This window comes from Sus scrofa, chromosome 17 (genome assembly GCF_054392235.1).
Source record: "Sus scrofa isolate SSC_HxYL_T2T_F1_AM1 chromosome 17, Sscrofa_HxYL_maternal_Yorkshire_Landrace_v2.0, whole genome shotgun sequence".
Lineage (NCBI taxonomy): Eukaryota > Metazoa > Chordata > Mammalia > Artiodactyla > Suidae > Sus > Sus scrofa.
The window spans coordinates 61,117,315-61,142,795 of NC_139399.1; the positions used below are offsets into that span (position 1 = coordinate 61,117,315).

Below are 25,481 nucleotides of genomic sequence, written 5' to 3' on the forward strand. Positions count from 1 at the left end.
TCTCCGGAGGAGACAGTTTGGGGGGTGGGGGGATGCGCTTGGGTTATGGGATGGAAATCCTGTGAAATTGGATTGTTATGATCATTATGTAACTACAGATATGATAAATTCATTTGATTAATTAAAAAAAAAGATTTTACATGGGAAAATAGGAATAAAGCGTTTTCTATCCTGCCCTTCCTCCCCATTCCTTACTATTTCCATAGTGCATTTAAAAATTTAGTTTTTGTTTCCATTCAGGACAAAGTGGCATGTAAGGTATATAAAGAAAACAAACCAACGTAACTCTAGAATAAAGTTAATACGAAGATCCAAGTTCAAAAGTTGATTTTCCAAGACTTCTCCCATGTGATCATAACCGAGCTTTCTCATTTACTCTCCCCCAACATGCCCTTAGCAAAACTGCCTTCTAGGTGCACCGACGCCCTATTCTTAACCACTCCTGTATCCACCTGTCAAACTACCTCCACGAGGCTCAAAGCGTAGCCTGCAAGTACCTGGGGGTCCCTCTTACTCTTCTGGTTGAGTCTGCAGTCTCTCTGTTGAGTTACAGTGATGCAGAAGCAATGGTGAGGGCAGGGCTGCTGGTGCCTCCACGTCACGGCCAGCCCTACCAGAAGCCCTGAGATTCCTCACCGCCACGCCCGCCCAAGAGAAGACAGGACCAGTTTCCTTGAGGATTATCCCCGCGAGCAGTCAAGACCATCACCGTTGACCCTTGAACAAGATGGGTTCGAACTTCGTGGATGCATTTGTGCAACGTTCTCTCTCTCCCTCCTTCCCCTCAGTGAAGGGACACGGTTGGGCAGGCAACTATAAGTTAAATGGGAGTCTACGACTGCAAGGAAGGTCAGCACCCCTAGTCCCCCACATATTATTCAGGGCTCAGCTGTACTTAAGTCTCTCCCCCTGAGTAAGCCTTTATTACGCCTGTTTAATATTCTGTGCAATGAAATGGGAGGCGTGCATTAGGTGCTTCCACTGTAAAACCAAAATACACTGGTTGTCTTGAGAACAAGTACCTGTGGGACCGCTGCACTGCACACTAGGAGCTTTTTCTGTGCAGCACCATTCGATATGAACGAACTGACCAACTACGGTTACTTTCAGGTTTGGTATCTGGCAGACATTTTCTTATATATGAACTAAGGGAATTCGTCATTTCAAGGAAAATTACCCACACCACTGCAATGATAAGATTTGGTGCTAAAATGAACCTTAGGATCTTGGAACTTATTCACTAACCACAGGCTTGTATCTCCCTAGTTTGATTTTTCTGATGCGATTGGTAACATTAACAAAGTGATTATTTTCCTGTGGGACAATGAAATGGCTCAACATTTGGAACTGTGTACATTAGCTAGGAATGGCGTTTTCCAAATGACCAATGCATGACTCTCAAAAACTCAAGCCTGAGTAAGCCATGCAAAGTGGAAAAGAGACCAATGCACTTAAATTTGACAATGTGAAAAGTTTATGGACATGACTGCAGATTCTTTAGAGCAACTCATCTTTATCATTTGTTGTGTTTCAGTATGGCATGAAAGGAATACAGTTATCTGGAAAAAACTGTCAAATGACTCCATTTCCATTTACATATATAAGGCCAGATTTTCTTCGTCTACTTCGGCCAAAACATGGCAATGGACCTAGACAGCAGAGAGGCAGGAGAAGCCACCTGACTATTCAACAAGACAGGGTTGCAAATGTGTACACAGTGCTACTTGCTGCATTTTGTTTTGAAAAATACTTTATTTAAAAAAAAAAACAAAAAAACAAACAGTAAGCCAGTTACATATTACATTTTGGTTTTAACTTCTAATGCTGTAACCGAAGATAAAAACAAAAACTCCTTGAGGTTCTAGATTTGAAGAACCCAGGCAGCTGCCTCAGGGTCCAGAGAAGTAGCCTGGGTGTACATCTACCAGAGCAGTTACAGGTCTGCCCCACATTTGCCTCCCTGACTCCAAAAATCCCACCAAGCACAGGGCCTCGCTTTACTTTCTATAGCCCCCTCCTGCTCTGTATCACTCCAATAAAACATTATTCCAGCCCCAGAGCAGCTCTCTAGGTCCTGGCACTGCTGACCTGAGAGGCCTGACAATTCTTTGCAGGGTTTTGGCAGCACTGTTGGCCTCCATCCACTAGATGGCAGTAGCCCTGCCCCAACTGAGAAGAACTCCTTTCTTCTCAGGACAGATTCACCCCCTGCAAAGCTGCCTATCAGTGCCACCTTGCAGGGGGATCTTAGTTTGGGGCCAACTGTCTTTGCTCAAATGGCTCTGAAGTCTGCATGCTATTACTGATGTCATCCTGGCAACCTTGTCTTTCAAGGCTTCACTGAGGCCTTTCATGATCCACACTTCCCAGCCAGCAGAGCTGGCCCTTGGTTCTCTCATTTCCATAGCATAATGCCCATCTCCAGCAGAGACTAATCCAGAAAGCTGTCCTCTTGATAGCATTTCAGATGGGCATGTGGCTGCCCTTCCTGACACCATTTTCTAGCCCCACTTCGTGCCTGATGCAGCCACAGGTACCTTCTGTTTATATCCCACTGGTCAGTGATGCTGCTTCTAGAGCATGACCCGAGGCAGGGATGCTGTGAGCCCTTCCTCCTGCTTCTGTTTCCCACTGGCTGAGAGCTTTGGAGGGCTAGAGCGGTTACCTTGGACCAGAAGGTGAAGCTGTATGTTAAGGATGATGGCTGTTCTTTTTTTTTTCCTTTTTCAGCCCCACCCACGGCATATGGAAATTCCTAGCCCAGGCACTGAATCTGAGCTGCAGCGTCGACTTACTACTGCACCGGGCTGGGGATCGAACCAGTGGCAACCCAAGCTGCTACAGCAGCTGGATTCTTAACCCAATGTGCCACAGTGGGAACCCCAAGGATGGTGGCTCTTCTACCAGCTGTGGACAATTTTCTTTTTAAATTGTGCTTGAAAACGATAAACCCGCTTATGTTTTAAGCCATTTAGTTTGGTCTCTGTGAGAGCAAAGAGATCAATTTCCTAACTCACAAACGCTAGTGTAGGGTCTACATTAGAGACCAAAGTAGCTACTTTTTAAAAAACTGTTAATATATATTGTGAGCTTCCTGTCATATATTTCTAACCAAGTAGCCACAGATAATGGTTAGGCCAGTGGGCATGGCAACAGGCTGGATTTGGCCCGTGGGCCACGGGGTACAGCCCCTGGTTCTAGATCATGCATCCCTTTGCTCCAGCACATCTGCTTCTCTGTAGTCTCAGCAGCTGGTTGCTCTGAAGGCACCTTTAGGAAGCAGCCTTTTTGCTCTTATCCAAGATGACTAGGGCCACAAGGCTTCTGTACAGCCCTCCAGCTGCCAACCTCTCAGTTCTATCCCACCCCCATCTGTATTGCTCCTTCCAAGCCTCTGCAGCCCTGCTGTTCCCTCCACCTGGAACCTGCCCTTCTCCTTGTCTGGTTATGTCACCATCTTTCATACCAGAAGAGGCTCCTCTTCCCAAAAGCCTGTCACAACCAGCCCAGATCAAGGGTCCCTGCTCCAGCACTTTCCCCCTAGCCTGCCAGTTACCTACCCCCCCCCCCCCGTTAGGTCACAGCTCCTCTCAGGAGACCATCTCTGTCCTGCTCATCACTCTATGCCCAGCACTTCATTCATATCCACTTCCTTGGGTCTTTTTTTTTTTAGCACTGAAGTTTTGAACAAATGAATGGGTACCTACCCGTGTGGATTCTTAGGTGGCGGTCCAAATCCTTCATGCCATGGACAGTTTTGAAGTGGCAACCTAGAAACGAGAAATGGGAACCTACTGAATCTGAAATTCTGGCAAGACACATGCTGAGCACTGATGCGACAGGACACTTCGGCTCCCTCCCCCAACCCCCCTCCCCCGTGCTCCTGCGCTGTGACCACGACCACAGCAACGCCAGGAGTCAGCAAGCGAGTCAACAGAGCTCACGTGACCACGGCCGGTACAGAGAGGGGGCTTCTTTACCTGGATAGCAGCAGTTGAATGTCTTCTCCCCAAGGGTCACTGTTTGTTCCTTTGACTCTGAGGGAAGAGCCACGACATGGGCTCTCTGGGCATCGCTGCTGTCAGTGGAGGGACAGGTTGGTTTTGGACTATCATTACCTAGGTCTGAGCCTGAAATTGACACAAAAAGAAGCATGACTTCCTTTGTCAAACAGGAGCACCATGGTGAGTCTGGTCATACACGGCAGGTCTGGGCTTATTTCACTCATACCCCGCCCCCACCCCACCCCCACCCCCAGTAAGAAATTCAAAGCCATGTACATTTTGGTCATAACCAAGTCCTTCCTCTGTGCCAGTTTACAGCAAGTACAGGGGACAAAGGGGCATGGTAACATGATAGGAACACCATGGGCAAGATCCAGACTGCAAAACTGGGCCATGGCACGTCTCAAACGGTGCGGGCAAGACCTGGCTCATGAAGTCCCTTCCAATCCATCGCAGTATTTTCTATTTCATTTTATTTCTAGGGCTGCGCCTACCTCACATGCAAGTTCCCAGGCCAGGGGTTGAATCAGAGCTGTTATCTGCCAGCCTACGTCACAGCCACGGCAACAGTAGATCCCAGCTGCGTCTGCGACCTACACCACAGCTCACGGCCGTGCCAGATTACTTAACCCACTGAGCAGGGCCAGGATCGAACCCACATCCTCATGGGTACTAGTCGGGTTCATTAGTGCTGCGCCCAAACGGGAACCCCACAGACCAGTATTTGTACAAAACAACTGGGAAGAATAAAGGAAGACAGTCCAGTCCCAACGTTGCTACGAGAGATGACAGAAAGCTGGATCGAGCTCTTTTCAAGGGCTCACTGTTTGTGAACTTAACTGTCTCCATCCAGCAACAGGTCCCAGGCCACATTTCAAGTGCCACCGGTCCCCAGGACAAAAATGCCATTGTTTCACATTGACCGATGGATGGAAAAGCCAGAGACTCAAGACTTGACATGACGGTCTGCACCATCAGGGCCTTTTTGGATCCTGATTCCAGTATATTGTCAAAGTTGTCTAAGACCTTGGGAAGCACAAAGTTTGACATGGAATTTTTTTTTTTTCAAGGCATGATGAAATTAACGTTTTTAATAGCATTCTAGTAGTTTAGGAGTGGCTACTTATGAGCTGCCAATGCCTGAAGTGCTTCAAAATAACCCAGAGCAGGGGAATGGCTGTCAAGAAATAAGACTGGCCACATGGAACTCGTTGTTGAAACTGAGCATCTGGAATGGGAAGTTCACTGTCTCCTGTTAGCAAGGCCGAAGCCCATGAAAGTGCTGTTTTTGTGGGTCAACATGGTCAGATAATTTTCTGTCACCAAGACTAGACTCTCCTAAAAGACTGCACAGATTTCCTTCCAAGTGGATTTCAGACCAGGGTAAAAAGAAGTACTGTCAATATCTTGGGTCCTAAAAGAAAAATATATTAACTAGTTTATGAATTACAGCCCAAGGTCAGGGACTTTTGGCCTCAGGCTTAGAAGGTGTGTTTTCCCTGAGAGGTTTGTCAAGGTCAACCTTCTTACCACGAGAAGCTATCAAACACTTATCTGTAAAAAGAACTCACTGTCCTGCCTCAGTTAAAAGGCACGAGCAATTGTAAATTCTGGACACCGTGCCCAGTCACAGCTATTATGGGGTTCCAGTTAAAGGCCGTGTGGCTGGGGTGCTTAAATCCCTTTCACAGGGTCTGGACAAGTGACCTCGTCCTATGGCTCTCAACTGGGGGTCATTTTGCAATGCCTGAAGGTATTTTCTCTTGGGGGGCTGTGCCCACGGCACATGGAAGTTCCTGGGTCAGGGATCCAACCTGCGCCACAGCAGTGACCCGAGCTGCTGCAGTGACAAGGCAGGACCCTTAACCCGCTGTGCCACAACAGAACACCAGCCTGAGGATTTTTTTTTTTTCTTTTTTTTAGGTCCAAACCTGTGGCATATGGACGCCTGCAGCCTATGGAAGTTCCCAGGCTAGGGGTTGAATCAGAGCTGCAGCTGTGGTCTTTGCCACGGCCACGTGGGATCTGAGCTGTGTCTGCAACCTACACCACAGCTCACAGCCACGCCGGATCCCTAACCCACTGCGTGAGGCCAGAGACTGAACCCACATCCTCATGGATACTAGTCAGATTCGTTTCTGCTGCGCCGCAACAGGGGCTCCTAGAGGCTAATTCTGATCGTCTTGATCACATGCACACGTTTGTGATCGTGGCCTCCAGTGGGTAGAGGCCGGGGATGTCACTGAACATCCTACAGCGCACGGGCCAGCCCTCCTCCTCCACCAGAAGCCCCCGAATTGCAGGTTAAGGGTAGTTTCCAAAGCCTCATCCCAGACTGAAGTGGGGGTAGGCATGGTTAAGGGTAGCCCCCAGGAACTTGCCCTTTTTTTTGTCTTTTTGCCATTTCTAGGGCTGCTCCTGCGGCATATGGAGGTTCCCAGGCTAGGGGTCTAATCAGAGCTGTAGCTGCTGGCCTACAACAAAGCCATAGCAACGCAGGATCCGAGCTGCACCTGCAACCTACACCACAACTCATGGCCACGGTGGATCCTTAACCCACTGAGCAAGGCCAGGGATCGAACCTGCAACCTCATGGTTCCTAGTCGGATTCGTTAACTGCTGAGCCGTGACGGGAACTCCGGAACTTGCATTTTTAAAGCACAACAAGTGATACCCTTATGCCACTCTAAGCCCCTACTCACAGGGTAGTCCCCAGAATCCTAACATCGGCATAGCCTGAAAGCTGGTGAGAAGCGCAGGCCCTCAGGTCCCAGACCTACAGAATCCATCTGTACTTTAACGAGATCCCCAGGTGATTCCTGTGGGCATTCAAATGGGAGAAGTACAACTTCCAGCCCTGGCTGCTCCAACACCTGTGCATCACAGTCGCCTGGAGGGCTTGTTAAGGTACAAGTGGCTTGGGCTCCACCTCTGGAGTTCCCGATTCAGTAGGTCTGGAGCAGAGCGGGCAATTTTTCATTTCTGACAAGTTCCCAGCTGAGGCTGCTGGTCTGGGGACCACACTTTGAAAATGTCTGTTCTGTGAGAAGAGAAACCAGCTCAGAGGAGCTGCAGCTGAAGGCTAGACGTTTCCAGCTGATTAGAAGCCCCACTTGCCAGATCTGAGGTCCATCACTAGGCCCCTCTGAGGAAGACACACACAAAACCTTGCATTGCTTAGCAATTCACCTGTTCAAAAAAGAAAGCCCTTGAACTCCTGAGGGTGTTTAATCCCACACAGACTTAGACTTCAGCTTTTCGGCATTCCTTGGCGAGAGGCCATAAAGCACAGTGTTTAAGAAAACTAACTGGGATGCCAGCTGCAAAGTTTCAAATTCCAACCCTATCCTTCATTAGCTGTGTGACCCTGGGTAAGTTACTTGACTTCTCTGTTCCTCAATTTCCTCATCTGTAAAATAGAGATTATGGCCCCTATCTCACAGGTTTCGGCGAAGATTAAATTCTTTTATATATGTGTAAGAACCTTATACAGAAGTCGGCACAGTACAAGTGTTACTGGTTTTATTCACTCATGTATACACACGTAAGCCACCAGATTCTCAGGGAGACGGCAACACTGGGCAATGCAAATTTGAAGACAGGCAGAAGGCAGACTGATGGGTCAACTATCAGAAAATTGCCCCAGGCTACACAGGGTCACCCAGGCAGAATATGGCAGAGGCACGTGGGGCCTCAAAGGTGACTCCCTCCCCCTTAAAGCATGCAGGAAAGCAAAGATCAGAAGCCCAGTTTCCAGAGAAAGGTACAGCTGGAGCGGAGAGACCCTTCCAGTTGGAAAGGGGATGGGGGGAGTGGCCACATTTGATAAAACACAGTTTAACACAGTGGCCATTTTGACCCTTTGAGAAACTGCTGGTGTTTCTTTGATAAGGTTGTTTTCCTGCGCCTCTTAGTTTTTTCACTGGTGATCAAAGTCTACCAACTGACCCGCTCCACTGTATTTCCTCCAAAAGCTATGCAAGTTGCAAAGACATCTGCAAATGAAGAGTGGCCCAGTCTCAAACTCAAGAGGGCAGGGCTCTAACTCATCACAGCCGACCTAAAACGTGTGGAGGGGGAGTATCAGTTGCTAGGCTGCTTTTCTCCTTGGTGGCTGATGTTGAGGTGCCCTGGCACCCCCGGGGCTGCACAACACCAACACCTCCCCAAACCCGCCCCCCCACCCCAAGGTTCCCGGAGGTGCCCTCCAAGGGCTGTTTGCAGGAATAAAAAGTAGGCCATGGCACTTGCTCTACTAAACAGTCTGTGCTTATTCAGGAAGTTGTCTTTTTAAATCACTTCCCCCCCCCCAAATTCAACATCCTGCTAGCTCCCCACTTTTTTTAGAGAGGATCTGGCAGGAGCCCAGCCCCCACCCCATAAAGACCCTCTGATTAAACCTGCCTGTCCCCATTCTAGGTGTTGAGCAGAAAGGCACTTATAATATTTCGGTTATAGGAGTTCCACCCAGCCAAACTTTAAATACAGACCATTAGTTTGTGAGTGATGTGGTTAAGCTTCTTCTCTCCTCTCCACCACCACCTTGGGAGCCTGTGGTCATCAAAGTCCCCTAGACAGACCTGTGCTGCTGGAGATTGGATCCTTCCCCAAAAAGAGATCCTTGCTCTCTTCCTGACCCAGGAAAATTCAGGCAGGAGAAGAAAAAGTTCTGCTGAACTTCTCCCCCACCCCACCCTCCCCCTCCCCCCGCCCCCCACTAGCTAAGCAAAAGGCAGCAGAAGCCAAGGCGGGAGGGAAGGTGGAGGAGACAGACCGTCCAGTAGGAACCTACTTGGTCTTATCAGAGGGCAAGATAATCAGAAGGGGAAGCGCCTTGGAAATGCAGATTCCCAGACTCCACCCTACCTAGGAGATTCCAACTGGGGAGGGGGTGGTGGTGGGGGGAGTGGGAGCCCGAGGGTAAGACTGAGAAATTTATCGAGTTCCCAAAGCTCCTACCAGGTGAGAAATAGTGCCCTAGGGGCTTAGGGTAGTCTCTCTCCTGCAGCTCAGACCCCCTCGAGCCACACGCAGCCTGGGACGGAGGCAATGCTCTGCTCACTCCCTGCCCCCCACTGTGGCTCCTCGTAGGAGCCCGGACCGCCACCCCGCCCCAGGCTCCAGCCTCGCCGACGCCCTAGGCCCCAACACGGGCTGTTCCCTCTACCTAGAATGCTTTTCCTTCCACCGCCCCTGGACAACTCCCTCCCCTCTTTCCCCCACCCCCTTTTCCGGCCATTAGTTTTCCCCAGCGCTCACCCCTAACACACTTTACGCTCCACTGCTTTATCTCCTGTGCCATCGTTCTCGTCCCCACTGGGCCAGAAGCTCCAGGAGAGGCGGAATTTTGTTCTCCTTGTTCGTTGCTGTGTCCCTCTCCAGCACCTAGCCCCGGGTCTCGGCAGAAGCTCAGACATGTTTTCTACAGCCTCCCTCCAATCCCCCAAAAAGATGCCTACGGCGCGGGTCTCAGGAAGCCCACCTTCCAGGCGCACAGCCCCAGCCCAGGGCCAAGGAGGTTGGGGACCTGGGCGCCAGCGCACCCGGAAGACAGCCTCCGACGGGGTCTGAGAGCATCCTTCCAACGTGTTCGGGAGATGAACCGTCATTTAAAAGCGTTGGGGGGGAGCGGTTACAGGAATCCATGCGGAGAGCCACGTAATTTACCCGAAGAGGGTGAATTTACAAGGGGGGCGCGGGGGCAGCGAGGTCCAAGCCCCGAAACCCGAGCTGGAAGCTTCACCCATCCTTCCACGGCCGTTGGCCGGGGTCTCGCACCCGCGCGGGTCGGAGGAACGTCCGAGAAACTTCCTCCCGACCCCGGGCCGGGCGTCCGCGGCGCTACTCACCCAGCTCCCCCACCACCTCCCGGGCCGCCTCGGCGAACTCCTGGCTCCCAGGCTGAGGCTCCTCGGAGCTGAGATGCTGAGGCTTGGCCTGCTTGCGCCGCGACATGGCGTGAGGATCGGGGCTCGGACGAGTCCCGACGAGTGGCCAGCCTCACACAGCCAGTTCCCGGAGTTCGGAAATTACCCCCCCTCGGCCGGAGCGCGCATGTCTCGGCAATTCTGCTCATCAGCCGAGCGGGGCGATTTATCAAGAGCCCTGACGGCTGATTGGCCCGGAGCCAAGACCTCGGGACTCCGGGGGAAGCGCCGTCCGCACCCGGGCAGCCCGCACCACCTGGAGGCTCGTTAGAAATGCAGACTCTCGGGCTCCACCCCAGACCCGCTGAATCAGAATCTGCATTTTAACAAGCTCCCCAGGTGATTCGCATGCACATTAAAGTTTGAGAAACCGTGTCTGCATTTTAACGAGATCCCCAGGTGATTCGCTTGCCCATTAAAATTTTAGAAGCACAGCTCTCCTCCAACTTTAATGTGCGCACGAATCACTGGGGATCTCGTTAAAATGCAGATTCTGACTCAGTGGGTCTGGAGCGGGGCCTGAGCTTCTGTATTTCTAACGAGCTCCCAGGTGATGCCGAGGCGGTGCTGCTGCACAGGCCGCGCTTTTAGATTCTGATTTAATTGGTCTGCACTGAAACCTGGGCATTGGTATATATTTTTTAAAAAGCTCCCCAGGTTATTCTGATGTGCAGCCAAGGTTGAGAAGCGCGACCTCCCCTCGCGGCTGCATATTTGAATTGAGAATTTAAATGAGGCTAGAGTGTCTCCAACTGCAGGGTGAACCACTGGTCTTGGAAGAGCTGGTTAAAAATGCAGGTTCCGAAAGTTTTGGCTTCAGGCGGCGGGGCCCATGAATCAGTATTTCCATGCATCCCTCCCCTCCCCCACGCCTGGAGACTGTTGGCGCCCGGGGCCTGAGACCACACAGAGGAAGCCTGGGGCCAAGAGGGGCGCGGGCCCTGCCCAGCAGGTGACTGAGGCGTGGTCCTCTGGGGGTTGAGCTAATTGGCGTTCGTGCTCAGACTGGCTGGGCCCTTGATGAGACCCGAGGGGGACCCCTCCCTGCACCAGGTAAACGACATCCAACTGGGAGCATGAAAGCCACCAACATGCTCCAGGTGTTTACTTTCTTCAAATTGGGGAGTTACTTAAGGCGGGGCAGTGCCCCGAGCTTGCCTGAACCTGAGAATCACGTGGGGGCCTTGCTTCAAAAAGACCCAGGCTCCGCGCTCAATCCATGGGGGCGGGGCCTGGGAATCCGTATTTGCAACCGCGCCGAGAGTGAGTTTTTCTGCTGTGGCTTGCTCCGGCCTTGTGGGGTTTCCGCAGCGGTCTGAATTTCGCCTTCTGAGAGGTTACCGCTGACAAACCCTAGGGGACTGCCTGCGAGAAGAGTATTTTTATAGTTCTCAAAAACTGAGCTGTTTTCCTTAAACTTCCCGTTGATTTCCAAGTTGTGAATTGATTGCACGGATGTTTGTGTAATACCAGGTGAAGTTGGTCAAAGTTAGATTTTCGAGACAGTTTTTTTTTTGTTTTTAAAGGGCCGCACCCAGGCCATGTGGAAGTCCCCAAACTAGGGGTCGAATGGGAGCTGCAGCTGCCAGGCTACACCAGCGCCACAGCAACGGACGATGGCGCCTATGATCTACACCGCCATAGCTGATGGCAAAGCCAGATTCTTAACCCAACCAGAGAGGCCAGGTATCGAACCTGCACCCTCAGGGATTCTAGTTGGGGTCGTAACTGCTGAGCCACAACGGGAACTCCTGGGACAAATTTTTTAGAATGTGTGTATAGTTACACATATACATAAAGCTGTTTTAAAACATACATGTGTGCTTGTGTTTACTGGGTGTCATTTTGGAATGTCTCAGAAGGATACTGGATCATTCCGGGACAGTGGGTGTCTCTGGGGAAGTTGAAAGAGGAAAACGCACCTACCAAGGAAGCTGGGAGACATCTGAGACCCCTTTTCACTACAATGTTTGCACTTCCTGGGGATAGAGTGGATTTCTTCAGCGCAGGTGCACACAATTGGATTAATCAGTCTTTGACAGATGACCCATTGTCATCACTGATCCATCATTGACCTGTATTGGTTCGGTTCCTTGGCTTATTACGATATAATTAATACCAGGGAACTCAGTGCCCCAAGCTAGGACCTTAACCATACCCTGCATTACTCATACGTCCCCCTTCATGCCCTTCCTCCAGTTTCACAGCCATCGACCCAAACTCTTCATTCTTCATTCCTTTGCTTTTTCTTTTTAGCAAGATTTTTTTTTTAAAAAAACCCTATTTTTTCTGACTTGTGAAAGTTCATTTATTCCTCATGCCCAGTTTATTTTTTTACTTTTTTATTTTTTTGTCTTTTTTTGCTATTTCTTTGGGCCACTCTCGCGGCATATGGAGGTTCCCAGGCTAGGGGTTGAATCGGAGCTGTAGCCACCGGCCTACGCCAGAGCCACAGCAACGAGGGATCCGAGCCACGTCTGCAACCTACACCACAGCTCACGGCAACGCCGGATCGTTAACGCACTGAGCAAGGGCAGGGACCGAACCCACAACCTCATGGTTCCTAGTCGGATTCGTTAACCACTGCGCCACGACGGGAACTCCCTAGCAAGATATTTTTTTTTTTGCACCTACATGTAGTCCTTAAATATTTTTTAATTTTTAAAGAACTTCATAAAAGGATATGTAATCTTGTAGGAATGGCTCCTACCCCCATTTATTATATGGCTAAGATCAACCGAATTGTCACTGTTGTTCAACCGTTTTGACTGTAATTTTCCATGGTGTGAGAATACCACAGTTTGTTCATCTGTCCTCCTGTTGATGGGCACTTGGGTTCTTGCCCAGGCTTTGCCACATGAATAGTGCAGCTATGTTCTTTCCAAAAAGTGTCAGTTTTGAAAATGAATGTATACATTTGTTGGATTGTAAGTGACTAAGAAATAATGCCACAGTGGACACCATCAACTACCCTTCCTCCAGCAAAGGAAGAGAGGTACCAGGGAGCTATATCCTTTCCCACACAGTATTATCAGATGTCTTAATGTTTGCCAATCAAATTGATACATAATATTTCACCATAGTTTTGATTTGCATTTTCCCTGCATGTATTATTTCAACAAAAAACGACATGGGAACTAGCCTGGTTTCTACAACTATAACAACAGCAACTGATTAGAATTTGTTTCCTTTTTTGAAAGCATTGTTTTACTATCTTATAATAACATCCATTCAAAGTTACCGCCCTAAATTATGTTTATTGCCATGTTTGGTTTGAATGGCTTGATTTCAAGGGTCATCATTGAAAAACTGAAGAGAGAAAAACCTTCAGAGGATACATAGATCTAAAGGAAAAAGTATCACTGGCTATGCTTCATAAGTCATGGTTTTCCCTTTTTTATCCCATTCACCAGTTATACAAATTGTTCCTTTTTTTTTTTTTTGAAATCCAGCTCATAAATTTTCATCTTCCCTGATAATCAATCTAGGGCTTCTACAACTTAAACTGAAGGGGAGGCATCGTTTGAAATCCGTAACAAGCGGATTTCAAACCCAATGAATCTCTTTATTTGGAAGATGTTTACACAAATTAGGAAATTCTGTTTCTAAGTTTAAACGTGAAAATAGAGGTTTTTGCAGGTGACAACTTTTCATTATTTTCAGCAACAACATCACTTAACAAGGGAATCGTGGCCAAACGCATTTCAAAATACTCCACTAGATGTTTCTCTGGGAGTTATTTTCTCATTTTTTATATATATCACATTTATCCTGATTTTTTTTTTAATGGTTGTTAGGGAGTTCTCTATCTTCACAGAGAATGTCAATAAATTTTCAACCCTGTCACTTTGTAAAAGAAGAACAGAGTATATTTGTAATTTTGATAACAAATATTTTTGCCAAGAGATAAAGTTTATCTCTGAATTATACAGAAGATTCTCCTGGTCACTCTGCATCTCCTTACAAAGCATTACAGAGATTCCAGAGCCAGTAAAATGTAATTACTAAGCACGTGGACTGGGGCCAACCTGGGTGAGAGTCCTGGCTCTGTCACCATGTGACCTTGGGAAAGCTACCCTGTGCCCCAGTTTTCTCATCAATAAGATCGGGATGCTGATACAGGCAGGTGGTCATGAGGATAAACGAATCCAGATATGTAAAGGTCATTGGAACAAGGTCAACTAGAGAGGCAGCGCTCTCTAAATGTGAAGTTATTTATAATAATAGGGTAAGAGTTGTAGTCATCTGTAATAACAGCTAACACTCATCAAGAATTGCTGGTTCCAATGAACTTGGCACAGATATTGTTTTATGTGGAAATAAACTGGAAGCAAACAAGCTTCTGCTGCCAGCGCTTCGGAGTTGCAGATTTCTCATGCCTCCATACCAGTTTCTCTCTCTCTCTCTCTCTCTCTATATATATATATATATTTAATTTTTAATTAACTTTTTCTTGCTGCACCACCAGCACGCGGAATTTTCTGGGCCAGGAATCAAACTGATATCACCTCCATATCAGGTTCTCTCTCTCTCTTTCTATATATATATATATATTTAATTTTTAATTAACTTTTTTTTTTTTTTTTTTGGTGCACCAACAGCACGTGTAAGTTCTGGGACCATGAAACGAACTGGTGCCACAGCAGTGACCCGAGCCACAGCCTTGACAATGCTGGATCCATAACCCACTGAGCCACCAGGGAACTCCTCTCTATATATATTAAATGAGTAATAATATTCATTATATATTAATATGGGTAAGTAATTACTTTCTTTTTTAAGAGAAATAGTTAAAAATATAATCATCTGATTGTCCTGGGCCGCCTCTGGGTGTGAGCATTTTGCTGGGGTCATGTTCTCCTAAGCCACCTCACTTGACTTCTGGCACGGCCGCTAGTATTTTCCATTGTGGATATAGGAGTGAATGAAGAAATGTTTATCCAGGTAAAAATGATGCCCAGATGGTGTGTAGAGCTAGACAAGAGCAAATCTCATGTCTTCATCTGCCAAGAATTCATTTATTTGTTCATCTGGTGATAATTTGAGCCTAGACTCTTGCCTGGCTCTGGTCCAGATGCTAGGTATAGAGGGACAGGCAAGACAAACAAAGATCCAGCAAGGCAATCAGGAAGTAACCAGGGAACGTGTGTGCAGGTCATTTCAGCGTGGGACGGGTGCGGCGATCAGGATGAAATGGAATGGTGTGGTCGGAGTTCCCGTCGTGGCGCAGCAGAAACGAATCTGACTAGGAACCACGAGGTTGCGGGTTCGATCCCTCACCTCACTCAATGGGTTAAGGATCCAGCGTTGCCGGAGCTGTGGTGTAGACCATCAGCTGTAGCTCCGATTGGACCCCTAGTCTGGGAACCTCCATAGGCCGCAGGTTTGGCCCTAAAAGGCAAAAAAAAAAAAAAAAAAAGATGGAGTGGTGTGGTGAAGAGTGGGCGTGGAGGTGGACCTGAGTTTGGCTAGAAGTGCCCCTTGAGCTAAAACCTGAATGTAATAGGCAGCCCGGGGCAGGAGGAAGGCGAAGGATTCCAGGGAAAGGAAACTGTAAGAGCAAAGGCTATCCGATCAACTTTGGTGTGTTTGAGGCAAAGTAAGGAGATTCAGTGACTGGCTGGCTGGTTCCCAGAGAAGAAAAATATGGCTTGTAAGAACTTGAAAAAAAAAAAAAAAAAGTCCCAGCTCACTTATGATGAAAGAAATGCAAGTTAAAAATACACAGAAATACAGTTTTACATCCTGCCTGAAGAGAAAAGTTAAATACATGCCCACACACCTTAGGAAAGGAGAGCATAAGCTGTGACCCAGCTCCTCCTCCCCACTGCACTTCTCAGAGCACCTGGGTGTCACTGGGGACCCTGTTAATGTGCAGATTCTGACTCCAGTGCTTCTCAAGTTTAATGTGCAGAAGAGTGACCTAGGGACTGTGTTCAATGCAGATTCTGGGCAACAAACGTATAAGCCTTCAGCCTCCCTAATTATAAAGGAATGGATATTAACCATAAATCCCCTTTGTTTTCATCTATCAGACCAATAAAAATAGAGAACGCTGAAAACATCTACTGTTGGTGAGAGTGCAGGGAGATTAGTCTTCTAAAGCATCGCTGATGGGCGTGTGAACGTTTACAGCCGCTTTGGAGGGTAATTTGGCAATCAGTCTTTAGCTGGGCCTTGCCAATCATCTATCACTCCTGCTGTTCATCTCCTCCTCTCCAGAGAAATGCTTGTACATATGCATGCACACGGGGGCAGGTCCAAGAATACTTGTTGCAATACTGTCATCATAGCAAAAAACTTGCCAAAAAACCTAAATGCCCAACAATAGGGAATGGTTAGATTGAAGGGCGGTTTAGCCACACCATGAATACCAGGCAGCAAATAAAAGTAATCGGTCAGATTTATGGTTATAGGCGTGGCTTGAGCTCCAGATACACCACATGGAAGAGGAAAAGCAAGTTCTACAATCATATAGGCACACAGTCAATTCCAAAGTGAAAAATGAGAATCCAGAGGAAAAAAGTCCTGGCTGGATGCACACTGGCTATGATGTAAGCCAGGTGGGGGTGGGGCAGTAGATTGGGAGAGGAGGGATTGGAGAACCTACATTTTAGTGAATTTTGGGGGGTTGCACCTGTGGCATATGGAGGTTCCTGGGCCAAGGATCACCCCCACGTCACAGCAATGACATCACCAAACCCCCATCTGCTAGGCCACCATCGAACCCCAATCCTTAGTAATATTTTTTAAAAATAGGGAGTGTATTCAGTTTCTACTTTACAGTTAAAAAGTAGCAATTAGGGAGCTCCCGTCGTGGCACAGTGGTTAACGAATCTGACTAGGAACCATGAGTTTGCGGGCTCAGCGGGTTAAGGATCCGGCGTTGCCTGAGCTGTGATGTAGGTCGCAGATGCAGCTTGGATCCCGTGTTGCTGTGGCTCTGGTGTAGGTCAGCGGCTATAGCTCCGATTAGCCCCCTAGCCTGGGAACCTCCATATGCCGAAGGAGCAGCCCTGGAAAAGGCAAAAAGACAAAAAAAAAAAAAAGAGGCCCTTCACACCTTCCCAACCATCAACGTCTCCTTCCTCCTTCCACCTTCTTCCAGGATCTCTAATTTTGTGTAATAATTGTTTTAAGAGAGTTTTATCACCTAAATATGTTGCTTAGCGTTGCCATTTGTATGACACTTGCTCCTCTAAGCCCGTGGGATTCATCACGTTGCTGCAGGCAGCTGTAGTTCATTTATTGTCACCTTGTGAATCTATCACACCTCACCTACACCTTCACTGCCAATGGGTGGTCTCCAACCTGTAATTATGAGCAATGCAGCTCTGAACATTCTCGCACAGTTTTCCTGATTCACACGTTGTTTTTCTATGCCCAGAATCTGCATTTTAACAAGATCTCCTGGTGATTCTCATCACAGCAAGTTCGAGAAATGCAGTGTAGGAGCAAATGCTGTATCAGATCATATGCTTATGTGCAGATTTCCTAGGAAATGCCAGGCTGTATTCCAACATATTCCCGTCAGCATATATGACTTTTTATTTATTTATTATTATTACTTTGTCTTTTTAGGGCTGCACCCACAGCATATGGAGGTTCCCAGGCTGGGGTCCAATCAGAGCTGTTGCTGCCAGCCAACACCACAGCCACAGCAATGCCAGATCTGAGCCTCATCTGTGACCTACACCACAGCTCACAGCAACACTGGATCCTTAGCCCACTGAGCGAGGCCAGGAATCGAACCTGTAACTTCATGGTTCCTAGTTGGATTCATTTCCTTTGAGCCACGACAGGAACTCGCTGACTTTTTAAATTAAATTGAAAAAAGAAATTAGTTTAAAAGTTACTAGGGTACAGTCTTAGTTGAAAACAGAAATAACCATGATTCAAATCCTCAGTTCTTTGTCTTTTTCCCTTTCTGCTTACCCGTTCCAGACCCTCTCCTTCATGGATTAGAATTTGAAATGATGGACTACTGGACGATCCTGTATAAGCAACAATATGGATCAGGACCTTCAAAGTGAAAACAGACTCCAGTTCACCTGCTGGTCCCTACAGGTTTGGAAGTTCCTAAACTATAAAGGAATGTAATCCAAGAATAGGAATTCTAAGCTTCTAGTCCCAGGGCAGGGTATGTGGCTGGCCAGGGCTGGTCAGTCATTTTACCTACTCTTGAGAAAAGTAAGTTTCCAATCCTTTTCAGGTGACAATGAAATCACTCAGACCAACTGTCCTTTTCAGGTTCTTTTTGGGTTTCCATATCTTATGAGAGTCTTCTTAACTCCGACATTTTCCACTAGGGCTTATTCTAGAACCAGTCATTAGTTTACCAAACATTAATTGGGTTCCAGCTGGGTGCATTGCTATGCCAACCTCTAGGAATGCAACAGTAAGCCTTGAAGGAAGTCACGGAATAATCAAGAGAAAAAATAATGAACAGGCAGTTACAATACAGTGTGATAAAGATTCATACAGTGGTCAGGCCAAACTTCCTGCAAGAGGCAAATTCATAACCTAGATGTGTAGGAAGAGCAGGCCTTGGGCAGACAGAGACGTGAGACAGAGAGGGTTCCAGGCAGAGGGAATAGCTTGTGCAAAGAGGAGCTACAGCAGTCTTGAGGAACCTCAGTCTGGCTAGAGGTGGGCAGAACACTGGAGACAGGAGATGGGTAGGGAGGAGATGCAATGGCTTTGTATGGCAAGCAGGGTATACCTAAACCATGCCCTATTTTTCCTTTAGCCCCTCTCCCTATTAAACCTTGAACACACCCAAAGGCATATCCTAGGTTACTTAGCTTCTCCTCATCTTCGAAGCAACACTGGTGGTGATGATGACTATGACAGTGACAAAAATGAGTATTCACGGAGACTCACCATGTGCTAGGTACCTTTTTTTTCTTTTTTCTTTTTTAGGGCCACACCTGCAGCATATGGAAGTTCTTGGGCTAGGGGTCAAATTGGAGCTACACCTGCCAGCCTATGCCACAGCCACAGCAATACAGGATCCAGGCTGCATCTGCAACCTGTGCTGCAGCTTGTGGCAATGCTGCATCCTTAACCCCCTGAGCAAGGCCAAGAACTGAACCCATATTCTCATGGATACTAGTCAGGTTCTTAACCTGCCGAGCCACAATGGGAACTCCCAGATAGCATTTTAGAAAACAATTTACGGGTATTGTCTCACCAGAGACCAGCTCTTCACAAGTAAGTGATTTTGAACACGTCTCTCAACCTCCTTGAGCCTCCTCTGTGTCCTCGTCTGCAAAATAAGGACCATAATTCTATCTACCTTGAATGGTTTTCTGAGCATTAAAAGAGAAATATACATAAAGGGACTGACAAACAGTAAAGAATCAAGCATTTTAGTTTTATTATTGTTGCGGGCTGTCATCTACCTATTATCCTTATACTCTAACTTTTAACACTATTTTACAATATAATAACCATTATTCTCTATTTTATTTTATTGAATACCTACCTTGTGCCTGACTGGCTTGCCTTGAGTCAGATGCCCATCCTTTAGACCAGGAGTTGGCAAACTATGGCCTGTAGACCAAATCTGGTCCACTGCCTGCTTCTGCAAATAAGGTTTTATTGGAACATGACCTCATTCATTTACACATTGTCTATGCTGCTTTTGTGCTAGAACTGCAGAACTGTGTGGCTACAACAGAGATGATAAATATTTACAATCAATGATTTCTGTTGAAACTAGCAACTATTTCTGCTGCTTTACAGAATAAGCTTGCTAACCCTTGTTTTGAACTAATAACTTTGACCAAGGTCACAGGGTCCTATGATTGGCCACACATGAGACACACGCCCTCCTCTCATCAAGGGGGTATGTCAGCCCCATTTGGAGCATATAGGCTGAAAGAGGGGGTGGAGTGGATCCCCAAAGAAAAACCTAGAAAATGCTCAGAGAAGGAGGCTGTTAGCTGTGGGATCTAAGCCTTGGGGCCTCCGCAATGAACGTTCCTGGTTTTGTCCAGCCACACTCCCCTCCATCCTTTGAGGAATTAGTTCTGGGGGTGGTGCCAGTGATGCAAAGCCACTGATGGCCAGAGGAGCATACCACTGGCTAGGACAGGCTCAGCCTAAACCACTGTCCCTCCATGATCACAGAGGTGCTCTGGCACTGGGCATGCATCTCGGTGGAGAACCATTCCTGGGCTCTTTATACACCAAAGCAGAAAGAGAAGGACTGCCCTCTGCCCACTCCTGGGCATCTATCCAGAGAAAACCACGACTTGCAAAGGCACATGTACTCCGATGTTCATTGCAGCACTATTTACAATAGCCAAGACATGGAAACAACCTAAATGTCCATCGACAGAGGAGTGGATCAAGAAGATGTGGTACATATACACAATGGAATATTACTCAGCCATGAAAATTAATGAAATACCAGCATTTTTAGCAACATGGATGGACCTAGAAATTATCATTCTAAATGAAGTCAGCCATACAATGAGACACCAACATCCAATGCTTTCACTGACACGTGGAATTTGAAAAAAGGACAGACTGAACTTCTTTGCAGAACAGATGCTGACTCACAGACATTGAAAAACTTATGGTCTCTGGAGGAGACAGTTTGGGGGGTGGGGGGATGTGCTTGGGTTATGGGATGAAAATCCTGTGAAATTAGATTGTTGTGATCATTATATAACTACAGATGTGATAAATTCATTTGAGTAATAATAAAAAAAAAAAAAAAAAGAAGGACTGCCTTCTGGATGTGCTGAATTGGGAGGAAGTAAAGCTGGGGTGGCCTGTGACCATCTCTTTCTACCATGTTCAGAAAACCCTGCGGGGGGTGGGGGGGGGGAGAAGAATGCCAAGCAAAGGCCAGCAGCCAAGACCATGGTCATGAAAAAAAAAGAGGCTACACAGGACTATCTCCCTGGTTTAGGTGTCAGGGTCCCTGGAGCAGACCTGGCCCCTGTGCTTCTTTCTTTGATTCTGGAAACTACCTCATATCTATCCAGGAACTCTTTCTACTTCTGCTAGATGCAGTGTGTTTTCTGTTACTTGTAACCAAGAGAGAGCTGAAAGCATGTGGTCAAGCCGTGGAGGAGGCCAGAAAGGAACTCCCCTTGCTGAAAGTAATGAGGAAGCCAAAACCCTAAGGAAGCAGAAACCATGAGGTGTGTGGGAGACCCAGAAGAGAGGGTGACGTGCAGAATGAAACAAAGAAACCAAACCAAACAAATGCCAGAATAGCTGAGTCTCATCTATGGCAGAAGGAGTTCCCCTCGTGGCTCAGTGGAAACGAATCTGACTAGTATCATTCCGACTAGAATCTACTCTGACTAAGGGATACGGGTTCCATCCCTGGCCTCACCCAGGGGCTGGGGATGGGGCACTGCTGTGAGCTGTGGTGTAGGTGGCAGACGCAGCTTGGACCTGGTGTTGCTGTGGCTGTGGCGTAGGCCGGCAGCTGTAGCTCCGATTTCACCCCAGCCAGGGAACTTCCATATGCCGTGGGTGTGGCCCTAAAAAAGAGAGAGAGAAAGGACTTTCATTTATGGCAGAGAAAATACCCTACCCAAGAGTTCCCAGAACTAATACACTTTACTTCCAACTTCTGATCTCTTGCCTATCAGGTGGTCAAACGTTCTTTTGAAAAAAAATTTTATGGCTACACCTGCGGCACAGGGAAGTTCCCAGGCCAGGGAATGAATTCAAGCCACAACTGCAGCAATGCTGAATCCTTTAATCCACTGTGCTGGGCCAGGGATTGAAGTTGTACCTCTGCAATGACCTGAGCCACTGCAGTTGGATTCTTAACGCAATGTACCACAATGGGAACTCCCAAACGTTGTTCTACTTCTTCTTTTTTTAAATGGCAGACACTGTCACCCATTTCTGTTATCACCTGACATTTAAGCCCTGGTTTAAAATTCCCTTTAAGAATGAAATAATTTCAGACTTCCCTAGTAGCTCAGTGGGTTAAAGATCTGGCATTGTCACTGCTGTGGCTCGGGTCCATGCTGTGGGGTGGTTTGATCCCTGGCCTGGAATGTCCACGTGCTGCAGGTGCAGCCAAAACCAAAGAGAATGAGAGAGTTTCACCTGAACATGTATGAGATGATTTCTGAATTTTCAGCCCTGAGAGGGGAAAGCAAAACTAATGCACTCATTCAGGGAAAAAGTGCCTGATACATACAGGGGCTTAATAAACTTTTATGAATGAATCCTGAATCAAGTGATATTGTTATGTGAAAGTAAAAAGAAAGGCAAACTACCAGACAACTTATCAATAGGCACCAATTAAAAAGAAATAAGGAGAAAGAAGAAACAAAACCCAGACATGTAAGCACATGTAAGCAAGGGCTTTAGGGGAGGGGAGCTGGGAATCCAGTTGGAAAAGGGAATAACTTTTCATCATCTACCACGTTGGAATGTTTGAATTTTTCCACTCTGTGCATGTATCAGTTCTTCAATTAAAAATGCTGAAGTAAAATACCGGATAAAGTGAAAGGAGTAACATGTTAATGACATATTAGAATCTTTATGGAAAGAATGTGGGTGATCACCAAACTTTTCTTTTTTCAACTTTGCTGTACGTTTGAAATGTTTTATGGCGAAAAAATTGTTGGAACATTTTTACTTTAAAAAGTTCCCCTTCAGAGTTCCCACTGTGGCTCAGTAGTAAGGAACCCAACTAGTATCCATGAGGACGAGGGTTTGATCCCTGGCTTCGTTCAGTGGGTTAAGGATCTGGCTTTGCCATGAGCTGTGGCGTAGGTCGCAGACGTAGCTTGGATCCCACATTGCTGCGACTGTGGTGCAGGCCAGCTGCTACAGCTCCCATTGGACCCCTAGCCTGGGAACCTCCATGTGCTTCAGGTGCGGCCCTAAAAAGACAAAAAACAAACAAACAAACAAACAAAAAAACCACCCAAAAAATTCCCCTTCTACAATGAAATCAAAGGCCAGCCCTGAAGCACTGGTACCCATCCAGCTCTCAGAAGGAAGGAGGGTTCCATGGCAGTGGTGGGGGCATCTTTCTGCTTAAAGGTGCCAGTGCTCTGTTCAACTGAAAACACTCGAGCGGGCTTTTTAGCTAAGTGCAAGGGCTGAGTCTAAAGCAATGCTGTCCGCATTGATACGGCCCCAAATTATGCCCAACTGGAGCCTTCAGTATTGGTCGGTGACACCAGGTCCCATCAGAGCTTCTCTCTTTGGGAATGTATCCATTAGAGTTCAATGATTACAAGCAACAGAATCTGCTGGCCAATTGAACCAGAACAGGAATTGACTAGCAGGATGTGAGTGAGAGAGGCCAGAACCCGGCCCAGGCAATGGGCAGAAAGTGAGGCAGGCCAGATATTATGAACAAGCACGTCTGTTTGGGATGCTGCAGGGGGATGTCTCTGGTACTGATGCTGGATACCCCTAAGCTGGGCACCCTGGCTCCCAGACACTGCTGCTGCTGCCCTTATGCAATAACTCTCTGCTAAATGCTGCTACTGTGAAGGAGCAGTAATACCTCCCTATGGTTCGTGCTGCTTGCTTGGCCTTAGGTGAGCACACCTGACGGGCCAAGCCCAGGGCTCGTGCTGTCCTCCAGCTGCAAGGAAGTGGTGGAAGGAGCTGATGTTCCCTGGCTTGTGCAACAGTGGGTAGGACACTGCCTTCCACCTGGGTGAACACAATGACAGATGCCCTCTGCACAGGAAGGGGCTGGATCCCAAGCAGCCCTAATAATGCCAAAGGTGAGCTATTGGCGCCTTACCCGAGGATACATGTGCACTGAGAAAGCAGATCCTTAGAGCTGCCACGTATATGGCTCCACTAATTGATTGCCTACTATGTGCCAGGTACTTAACAGGTATTACTATTATTGTTTTTCTTTTTAAACTGAAGTATAGTTGATTTACAATATTGTGTTAGTTTCAGGTGTACAGTATGGCGACTCAGTATTTTTGCAGATTATACTCCATTACGACAAAGTAAAGGGTATAGTTCCCAGTGCTACAGAGTATATCCTTGTTGCTTATCTACTTTTATATAGTAGTTTCTATCTGTTAATCCCATACCCTTAATTTGTCCCTCCTCTGTTTCTTCTCCCCTTTGGTAAACACAAGTTTGTTTTCTATGTCTGAGTCTTAACATGTATTATTTTACTTACTCCTTCTTTATAACACAATAAGGTAGGCACTGTTATTATCCCCATTATACAGAAGAAGAAACTGAGGTTCAGAGAGTTTAGGTCACTTGTCTGGGTCATATCTCTGGGGTTTGTACCCACCTTCTTCTGACCCCAGAGCCCTTGTTCTTAACCCCTACTGTCTACTGTTCTACTTCTTTTTTTCCTTTTTTTTTTTTTGTCTTTTTAGGGATGCACCCTGAAGCACATGGAGGTTCCCAGGCTAGCGGTCAAATCGGAGCTGCAGCTGCTGGCTTACACCACAGCCACAGCAGTACCAGATCCGAGCCTCGTCTGTGACCTATACCACAGCTCATGGCAGTGCCAGATCCTTAACCCACTGAGCAAGCCCAGGGATTGAACCTGCATCCTCATGGATGCTAGTCAGATTTATTTCCGCTGAACCATGCTGGGAACTCCTCCACCACCCCACCACCCCTTTTTTTTTCTTTTTTTTTTAGGACTGCACCTACAGCATATGGAAGTTCCCAGTCCAGGGGTCAAATTGGAGCTGCAGCTGCCAGCCTATGCCACAGCCACAGCAATGCCAGATCCAAGCTGCATCTGTGACCTACACTGCAGCTTGTGGCAATGCCAGATACTTAACCCACTGAGGGAGGCCAGGGATCAAACTCACATCCTCCACAGACACTATGGCAGGTCCTTAACCCACCAAGTCACACTGGGAACTCCCTGTTCCACTTCTCCATGGGCCTGATGTTCAACCCAAGCTTGCAAAGTCTTTGAATGGCGGTCCTTTCCTGCTTGTAGGTAACCTGGGTGTATCTCTACTGTCTACCCTGGATCAGGATGAAAGATGCTCTGTAAAGATGACTGGACTGGCTAGCTTGCAAGAATTTTAATACTGAAGAAATTTTACATTCTCACTAAACCTTCAACATATCAGTCTTTCAAATTAATCTGAACTCTTCTGATCTTTCTGAAGACACATGGTAACAGAGTTAGCTCAAAATGAATGGAATCCTGTTTAAGAAAAGGTGTCACATTTTAAAAGCGGGAGCATCTCAAGCACTTTATTCCTTTTATATATTTTTTCCTGGGAGGTGCTGAGTCTCAGAGCCAGAGGGGAAAATGTTGCCTCTAATCAAAGATGCCCATGAAAGGGAACAGACCAGAAATTAAAAAAAAAAAAAAAAAAATGAGGCAGGATAAGACGGGAAGAAGAGACCTGCTGGATTCACACCCACATTTGATAACAACAAATAACTTTTTTCATCCTACTTGTGTAGAAAGTGATTTTAAAGTGGCATGGTGACGAAACATTATTTCATGCATTCAACTCAGTGGTAAACACCGGATACAGCAGTTCAGTAGGCAATTGTAAATTGACAATTTCACCAATAATTTCTTGTATTAGTTTTG

The 25,481-nt window shown here is 47.1% G+C and overlaps 1 protein-coding gene across 4 annotated transcripts in view; it reads right to left on the minus strand.

Moving 5' to 3' along the window:
• Positions 1–25,481, minus strand: part of ZFP64 (ZFP64 zinc finger protein) — an 88,351-nt gene that overhangs the window by 13,072 nt on the left and 49,798 nt on the right. For 2 of the 4 annotated variants that reach the window (XM_021077225.2, XM_013985469.3), the window contains exons 6-7: positions 3,981–4,130; positions 3,708–3,770 (exon numbers count right to left, since the gene is read on the minus strand). In XM_021077225.2, coding sequence (XP_020932884.1) covers positions 3,708–3,770; positions 3,981–4,130 — 213 coding nt within the window. Of the gene's footprint in view, positions 1–3,707; positions 3,771–3,980; positions 4,131–9,486; positions 10,075–25,481 lie in introns of those variants that run through there. The other 2 variants (XM_021077226.2, XM_085002672.1) reach the window with 2 other exon arrangements.